Source organism: Nicotiana tabacum, chromosome 22, assembly GCF_000715075.1.
Source record: "Nicotiana tabacum cultivar K326 chromosome 22, ASM71507v2, whole genome shotgun sequence".
Lineage (NCBI taxonomy): Eukaryota > Viridiplantae > Streptophyta > Magnoliopsida > Solanales > Solanaceae > Nicotiana > Nicotiana tabacum.
Window position 1 is genome coordinate 84253981 of NC_134101.1, and position 9813 is coordinate 84263793.

Sequence of the window (9813 nt, forward strand, 5' to 3'; positions counted from 1 at the left end):
GAAAACTTGAACAATACATTCTTTTACTCTTAGCTTCCCTTTGCTCTATCCAATGGCTCTTCAAGTTTCTTAACGTTCTCGCTTTACTAGGGACGCGAGCCACACTAAGGTAATATTTATCCCTTCAAGGCTTATAGTGCATGTCTTTGTAGTACTCATACCTGGCTACACTATTTCAGAGTGCACTATCTCGTGTCTCATAAAGAGATCTATTAGCATATTTGTAATATCCTTCGGAAATGTCAACTGACGCAAACAATTCATCCATCATATCTTCTGATACTACTTCTGTTAATTACCATAGGGCATATCTGGAATGGGTTCGACCAATTGTATATACCTTTGTTACTGTTGAATATAACTCGAAAATCTTATGTTCCTCTGCCTCATTATAAACGTTGTTAACCTCCATTAATTGGGCGCCTCGTACCCTTCTTCATCTTGATTCTTTTATTTGTTGAAACTTGTATTTATCTTCTAAATCTCTCGTTGTCTTTCACCATAAAGATGGATAGGCATTCTTGCCTTAAGGATCCTTATCAAGAGGCTTACACATCTTAGTACACACATGATCTGCTAAAGACCTCACATTTACTTTTCGTAGGCATCATACAAAAATCGAATTCCTCTTACTCAACTCTTCCACAGCTATCTCTCTTTCCAACCATCTTTCCATATGTAGGTATCATTGTATTACGAATAAGATAGAGTTTAGGAATTTGAATTCTTTCAACTGAGCTCTACCACACGATCTAGAGTAAGAAGAAAGAGTGACAATCCTAAATGCCCTGTAACCTCCTGCTTATAAGTGTGTTGCATGACACACCCATAAACAAGACTCTACTAGACATGGCTTGTAGACTCCCTAGGACAGAACCTGACTCTGATACCACTTTTGTCATGACCCAAACTGATGGGCCGCGATGGGCACCCGATGCCTTACTCAACCAAACACCAACGTAACGTATCTTTCTTATTACGTCATCATATACACGTAACATACGGGCCTAATAGGGCAACATGATCATTTATAAACTCAAAACATAGGCCAACAAGGCCGTACAATCTTTCACGTACCGGACATATGTCTACAAGCCTCTAAGAGTACATAAATGTCATAAAGGTCGGGATAGAGTCCTGTCATACCAAACAATACAAGTCTAATTCATACTAACCAAATAAGAAACTCTGAAGCAAATGGAGCGCACCAACATCTTCCGCTGAGCTGATAGACTACTTGGAGGGCTCTCAACCTGTCTATCAGGACCTGAAGGCATGAAACGCAGTGTCCCCAGGCAAAAGGGATGTCAGTACGAATAATGTACTGAGTATGTAAGGCACATAAATAAGTACATAACAGGCATGGAAGAAATATAGAGTAATTGACTCAACCTGTATGTCTGGATAACTCTGTAAATTATAAATTACATTTAGCGTCATGAATATGCGTATGAATGTCATGTCGTGCATAGGTACATGTTTGATAACATTATCAGCCTCTAAGGGCATCCCATCATATCATATCGGCCACTGTGGGCAAAATCATCATCGTATACCAGGCTGATCAGGTGGTGGTGCGTATATAATGCCATAACCTTTCCCATATCCCATATACATATATATACATACATATATACGCGTATATAACGCCGTTTGAATACATACATATATATATATGTGTGTATATAACGCCATTTGAATAATATTTCAGCCACTGTGGGAAACATCATCATCATATACCAGTTGATCAGGTGATGGTGCATATAATGCCGTAACCTTTTTCCATATCCCATATACATATATTTACATATATACGCGTATATAACGCCATCTGGTCATGGGTCAATGCACATGAATGCAATGCATGAAAAGTACGTTAATAAAATCTTCTGGAATCTCATAAGACCATTTTGCCTTTGAGTAATATCATGAAGTAAACTCTTTTCAGCTTTCGTATTTTTCTGAGACCCATGAACAGATGATAAAATATATTGACACATGAAAATTCAAGAACATAGATATCTTTAATACTTCTATGAATAGAGTCATTCATGAAAATTGTAAATTTGCTCATTTTGTTTGTGTCGTATAGATCATGCCAAAAAGAAAGAAGGGATAGCCTTAACATACCTGCTTCGATGTCACATGGGTTAAACAACATAATTTCGTTAAAAGTGGATAACATAGCAGAGACATAGGACAACTACTTTAGCTTTAGCAGGCAGCTCGCACTAAACTCAACCAGTTTCTAGCCCTTATATAGCTTTCTATTAAGTGCACATCCAAATTACTTGACATTATCCAAGTTACTATTTCAAGCAATTGCATACTACTTGAATGCATAACCTGTCAGCCAACAAATTTCAGCTTCACCGTTCAAGGCCTTGTTCAGCTCAATTAAGTCTTAGGAAAGGATAAGATTTTTGAACACCTAATGTGTAGAGAAAGGACCTCAGTATAATTTATAATGCAAAATGTGCATTGAAGATAAAGTTCATCCATTATTCAGAATAGACGAACCCATAATACTGCATATGGAAAGGAGGCAATTTGTAATATTAAAATACCAAATGACCACATGACTCATGTTTTAGACTTTGCCACCTAATCCAAGATAACTATTAGTCATTTGGTCAAGAATTGGCTTCTTGCCACGTGGGGTTGGGGAATTGTAGTCTTTATCCACTAATTAATTAATTAGGTAATGTCCCGCTACTCGGTAATTAACTAATTACCCGCATAATTGAAAATTATCTAAAATTACTTAAAATTCTACTTATTTTTAATACACCTTATACACCTCACTATCATGGCCAAGGGGTACCTTGTATGGTACTAGTCCATAAATACCGGGTATTTTACCCCCGGCTAAATTTTATCCCAAAATGCCATATTTCGATGAAATTATTTTTCTTCGATTTGCTTACCTTCTCACCTTCACGAATTCACTCATTACTTATTTGAAATAGCATAATACTTGTAACCTCAAAACAATCTCATTCCCGAGCTTGCGTCGATTAGCTTTACGACGAAACCTTAATGTCCGAAAATGCGAGATGTAACATCTCATTCCCGAGCTTCGATCAATTTACTTATGGTGTGCTTTCACGCACGAAAACATAGGGTGTAACACGATATGCCCACAACACACCCAGTATCTCATCTAGCTACTTGTCTTTAGCATCTTCTAACTTCTTTTTAAGGTTTTGGATAATTACCTTATTGGTTGACTCCGCATATCCATTAGCACTAGGGTGGTATGGTGAAGATGTAATTTGTTTGATCTTCAATCCTTCCAAAAACTTTGTGACTTTGGAACCTATAAATTGTGGCCCATTTTCACAAGCAATTTCTTTTTTATTCCTAACCGGCAGACGGTGTGATTGTCGCGCCCCCTTTTTCCTCGCGGATTCTGGGATTCGACTTTTTTTGAGACAACTCATTTTCTTTTGGGAATTGGGCATGTAATTTGAAGAGTCGTCACCTAACTGATTTAAGGTGCGTTAGGGTACCTAAAGCAAATAACTCATAAACCAGTTTACATTAACATAGATTAGGTAAGGGCTCGAAATAACCTTGAGGGGAAGGTGTTAGGCACCTTTCGAGGTCCATGATGATGGGTCCCGCCCAAACTCGAATTAGGTGAATTAGTCTTATAAGCAAACAAAGCAATTAAAATAAATAGTGATTATTCAAACGGGGATAAAAGGGGTCCTAGGTTTGTTAGCCAATAGGATCACTTATGTGCAATACTTGGTAATCGTCCCCAAGTTGGGGTGCTACACATAACATTAGCTCACAGGTCATCATATCCTTTACTACCCGATGACCCACCCCTTAATTATTGTTACCTAAGTGCGCTAACAGTATCCAGTACATGCCTTATGTGTGCATTACCTGCCCCTTACATGTGGCCTTGGAGGTGTTTAGAACCTCTATTTAAGGAAGTTCTAGACTCACCTATGTTGTTTAAAAAGGATAAAACTAATTGACAAACAAAAAGTCAAGTAGGACTAGCATATAAAGATGCAATTAAGGTCTCATATTAATCTCCACAAATAGACAAACAACTGCACGCCTCAAACAAACAATTTTAAAAATTTAAGAGTCCTATAGCAGGATATCTAGATGACCACAACATATGCAGCAATTTTATTAAGGCAGGGTAGTAAATACCTAATCAGTTTGCCTACTGATTTTATTACTTCCTAAATCTGGGCAGTTTCAAGCAGCATAAAATAGCAGTTTTAAAACCCATAACTAAATCAACCTACAATATGGCCTAAGTGATAACCGGACAGGATTTTTTATAAACCGTGTCTAAGATATAAACCGATTACTAATTTTAGCGGCTAGTTTTATCATAAACCCTGTAGGCATGATTTCAAAGTGCAGAATCTTATTCAAAAACCTTATAGGAATGGCATCTAAATGCAAAAATGATTTCAATCTTATTGGCATGGTTTCTAGATTGCAGAAATGATTTTACAACTCTTTAGACGTGGTATCTAAATGTAGAATTCTTATTGATATGACATCTACGTGCAGAAGTGATGTAAAGTTTTATGGGCGTGATTTTGAAAATGCGGAACTGATTTTGAAACTTTCAAGGCATGTATTTAAATGTAGAAAATTAATTTGACAACCTTATGGGCATGGTATCTAAATATAATAGTGAATCTTGAAAGGATATTCAGAATTATTTTGGTCCTATACGCGTGACATCTAAAAGTGGATCAAATCCTATAGGCATGTTATCTAATGCATGCAATAACAAAATATAATTGAACTAGAGAATAACCTATAGGCAGGATATCTAATATATGGTAGTGAAAATATTTGAAAGAACAACACCTAAAGGAGAATTTCTACCCTGTTCTCATACAAACATTAAATTGGGCCCAATTTCCCCAATTCAGTATTGCCTCATCGTTATTACAAATAATTATTACAGACCATAAACAAATGAATAAATTACAAAGTGTATAACTATATGAGGCCTACAGCAGACCCAATATATCTAGATAACTCAGGCCTTTAAACTATATGCTCCAAAGCTCAAAGATACACAGTAACCATTGGCAAAGCACTAAGAACCCAAATATCTAGTGTGTCAGAGTTCCCAAGGGCTTTGAGAAACCAGGGAAATGTTCACACTTGAGAACAAATGTTCAGAAGCAGTTTTTAAAGGATTGGAAACAAGCCCCAATGTGTTAGAGTTCAGAAAAGTCTCATGGATCCTAAGCAGTGCTCATATTGGGGGTGGAAAGACCCTAGTTAACTAAGAGTAGGAGTTGAAAATAATATATGAAAATAGGAGACAACTTTGTTTTAGAAAGATATTTTGGATTTTAGAAGTGCATAAAAGCAGATTACTAGATTACAAGAACCACAGGCAGCAAATATTTAGCAGGAGGAGTTCAACCATGAACTCCAGTAATCATAATAGACAGGATAGAGTAACAAATAGTTGAACAAAGTTTCACATGGCTTTAATCTATTAGCTATTACTAGGTGAATTTATAGGCATACATTAATCAGAGAACAACATGTTGGGATCAAATTACTGATCATACAATCACACAGAAAGGTAGCAAAAGTCGAGAGTATAGAAATTATGAATTACTCAGGAGTTTGTTAAGGGGTGAACACTTAAAACAGGGTAGAACTCATGCTAGTTGGGAAAAAATAGAAATAGGTCTAACAGACATGCTGAAAAAAAGAAGCACATAGGTCTAATGTCATGGAAGTAGGCATGCTGATTAAGAGTAATAAACATGAAGCCCATAAGTCTAATTACATAGAAGTAGACATGTTGGTTAAGATCAATAAGCATGAAGCACATAGGTTTAATTACAGCATAGTGAATGATGGAAGAAGTGGAGACATACCAGTTATGAAATAGCAAACAGGGAGTTGAAAAGTATGCAGGATCCAATAGTCTAGCCTTGGCTTTCAGCCGGCTAGACAATGTAGAAAACACAAGTAACAGAAAGGTTTTAATGAGAGCAAGAGCTTATGTGTGTGTGTGTGTGTTTTTCTTGAGTGTTCGTGTAAGTGTGTGTCTTTGTTGAAAATAAGAACAAGAAGATTTTTATAGCATGCAATAGGATAAGTCACATAAAGTAATGAATCAATCACACATACATAAGGTATGAAAAATCAATTAGCAATTAGTCAGGAATAAATTAAGAGGACGGAATCAAATAAGTGCCACTTAATTCAAGGAGAAATCTCACACAGAATAAATCCATAATTAAGAGCAAGGTTAATAAGATAAGAAACAGTTTCCGAAATCAATTAGGAATCAGGACACACAATTAAGCCAATAATAAATATACATAAATAGGGGTAAGAACAAGTAAAACTTAAATAAGGAAATATGGGTACTAAATTCAAACCCTAATTTAGGTAAGTAAATCAATTAATAAACTTAATTGACAAAGTTAAAGGTAACGGGCAAAAGACAACAAGATAAATAGTCAGAGAATCAAGACCCTGGAATATGTCAAAGGCATATAGATGAAACTCAAACAAATCAGTCGAAATAGTAAATAAGAAAACCATAGCTGAAAGCATTTAAATGTCTGAGCACTTCACAGAAAACACGTTAGAGATCAAAACCCTAGGGTAAAGAACATAGTTATGATAATCAGTCGAACAATCAAAGAAATTAGGGTTAAACACTAAAAAATTGGTATTTTTCAAAAACTTAAAGGGGTGAAACCCTAGTTTTAGAGAAGACAAAATAATCAGTTAATAATAAGAAACACATAAAGTTTTTTAAGAGAAATAACAAAATAAACTTAAAACTATCTCAGATCTACAAGGATCAGAACACATTCGATCACCAAGAGACTATGGTTTTAAGAGAATGACAAAGACGAAAGAAAATCTAGTTTGGAACCAGATATTCGAGCCATAAACACAAGATAATAGCAATCACAAACGTAGATGACCGTAGGTATATTCATAAACGGTTTCGAACAAATTTGGGTTGGATATCTTCGAGATTCTTTCCTAAAATAACAAAATCGAACAACCAGAAGGGGTAAGAGGCTGGCAAGGGCCTGAAATCACAGAGGAACCTTATGGAACGGGTAAGAATCGAAGGGGTTTGGGGAAATTTTGGGGTGACGGTGCTAGGGTTAGGGATAGTTTTAGAGAGAACGGAGAAGACAAAAAGGAAAGGGGAAACGTGGACAAATGCTAGGGTTTGGGATAGCTGCAGGTTTAGACAAATGTCTGGGGTTAGGGGGGTCGTTGGATTAAAAAGGAAAGGGGAAACGTGGACCGTTGATCTTAGAGATTAATGACCACGATTAGAGAAGGTTCTTGGTCGAGTTAGACATGAAATTGGGCTAGGGCAGATTGTTTAATTTGAATTGGGCTGGGGGGTCCGAATTTAAGAATAATTTGTTTTGATAATTAATTGACTTTATTTACCAAGTGAAAATATGTACATGATAGACAAACGAGCAAACTACCCCACTGTACATGCAGCCCCAGTTTGGGTCCTTCTACAATTCTTCTTTCCTATTTTTCTATCCTCTATCACTGTTCCATTGTATCCAGGTGCAAGTTCTCTTTGGTTATAGTCCTTTCTAACCTAGGAAACATGGTGGCTCTAATGTGGATTTCCTGAATAATCATTCTAACTATGCTTGCTGATGTTCTTATTTTCTGTTTGAAGATGGTATTGTTTCTTTCCTGCCATATATAGTAAACTACAGCAGCTAAAGTCATTCTACATAAAGTTGCTCCTCCACTTCTTCCTTTTGCTGCTCTTTGTATCCATGCCAGTTCTTCTTGCCATATCAGCTTCTTCCTCTGTATTCCTTGCCAATGCAGCAGTTGCTGCCATATTGTTCCGGTCATTTCGCATTCAAAGAATGAATGTTGAACTGTTTCAGTCCCTTGTTGGAATAGTGCACATGTGGTCTCTATATTTACTCCCCATCTTGCTAATCTTCCTTTGTTGCCAATATTTCCAGAATTGCAATTCTCAATATGAATATCCATTTTGGAAGTCCATAGTTGTTGCATATTATTTTCCTCCAGGCTACCTTCTGGATCTCCCCCTACATGGCTTTATACATTTCTTTAATTGAGAAGTTGTCTATCCTCTGCACCTCTTGTTCAGTGTAGCCAACATTTTCAAAATACTTTTTTGCCTTGAAGATCTGTTGAATGACCCAAGATGCATTCTTAGATGTTGTACTCCATACTGTAATCCCTTTTATGTAGTAAGCATTAACCCATTGTATCCATAACTTTTCCTTCTGCTTGCATATGTTCCATAGTAACTTGCAAATGGCATCTTTGTTCCATACTTCCACATTAGTAAAGTTCAAACCACCTGCAACTCTTGGACATCACAATTTTTCTAAGGCAATCAGTGCCTTCCTAGTAGGCTCTGCATTCCCTGACCATAGGAACCTTCTACATATTGTTTCAATGAACTAAATAATCTTCTTTGGCAAGATAAAGATCTGAGCCCAGAAGTTTTGAATTGCAGTCAAGACAATCTTTATAAGCACAGCTCTCCCTGCATATGACAGGACTCCAGCATTGTATTTTGTTCAGCATCCTATCAATCAAAGGCTCACATTAGATAATTGATAACATCTTTGTGCTTAAAGGTACCCCTAAGTATCTGAAGGGTAACTCTCTCTTTTTGTATCCCAACATATCCATAATCCTTCTTTGGTTCACTAGGTCAACTCCTCCAAAGTATATCTCCCTGCAAAAAAGTAACAAATCGTCAGCAAAACCTAAGTGTACTAAATTGACTTTAGCACACTTAGGGTGGTATTTGAACTCTTTGTTCCCCTTTAAGGTTTTCAATAGTCTACTCAAGTAATCCATTGCCATCACAAATATCACAGGAGACAATGGGTCACCCTGCCTAAGCCCCTTCCTTGCCTCAAAGGGTTTTGCTGATTGCCCATTGATGATTATTGTATAGTGCACAATACTGATGCATTTCATTATCCACCTTACAAACTTCTCAAGGAATCCTAGTAGTTTCATCATTTGCTTTATGTATATCCACTCCACAGAGTCATATGCTTTTTACATGTCAATCTTCAGCATACACCTTGGTGATATGTTTTTCCTTCCATAACCTTTAATCAGCTCATGGCTCATGATGATGTTATCAGCTATCATTCTCCTTGGAACAAAAGCTGTTTCGCATTTATCTATAAATTCTGGCATGACTTCTTGTAATCTTGATGTTAGCATCTTGGAGGTTATCTTATATAGCACTGTACAACAGAAAATAGGCCTAAACTCCTTGATATTTGTTAGATTATTCACTTTAGGGATCAAGGTAATAGTAGTGCAGTTTATGGATTTGCACAAATATATATTTTCAAAGAAGTCCAATACTGCTGATGTAATTTTCTCTCCTGTTATGCTCCATGTCCTCTTGAAAAAATAGGCATTATATCCATCACATCCTGGTACCTTGCTATCATCTATACCCTTCAAAGATGTCAGTACTTCTTCCTTTGTAACTGGCTTTATTAGCAGCATTTGTTGATTCCTGCTCAGCATATTCCCACTCCTTATTATATCTGGATTCACTACTGGCAAAGCAAATGCTGTTGTACCTAGTAGTGCTTTATAGAACTGTAGGATCTCCTCTTCAACCTCCTTTGTGCTCTGCAGTATGTGCCTTTCATTATTTGTATGTCTTCCAATGTGATTCCTTGCTTGTCTGTTTTTCACACAAGCATGAAAATATGCTGTGTTGGAGTCCCCCTCTTTTAGCCACCTGACTCTAGCCTTTTGTTTCATTATGCTTTC

At 36.7% G+C, this 9813-nt stretch overlaps 1 protein-coding gene across 1 annotated transcript; it reads right to left on the reverse strand.

Moving 5' to 3' along the window:
- Positions 1-7554: 7554 nt before the first annotated feature.
- Positions 7555-8022, reverse strand: LOC107826188 (uncharacterized). Its single transcript, XM_016653142.1, has one exon. The coding sequence runs from the start codon at positions 8020-8022 to the stop codon at positions 7555-7557; it is 468 nt and encodes a 155-aa protein (XP_016508628.1).
- Between the last annotated feature and the right edge of the window lie 1791 nt (positions 8023-9813).

Coding starts and splice junctions, on each gene's coding strand:
- LOC107826188 (XM_016653142.1), bottom strand. CDS start 8,022: ATGGATATTCATATTGAGAATTGCAATTCTGGAAATATTGGCAACAAA.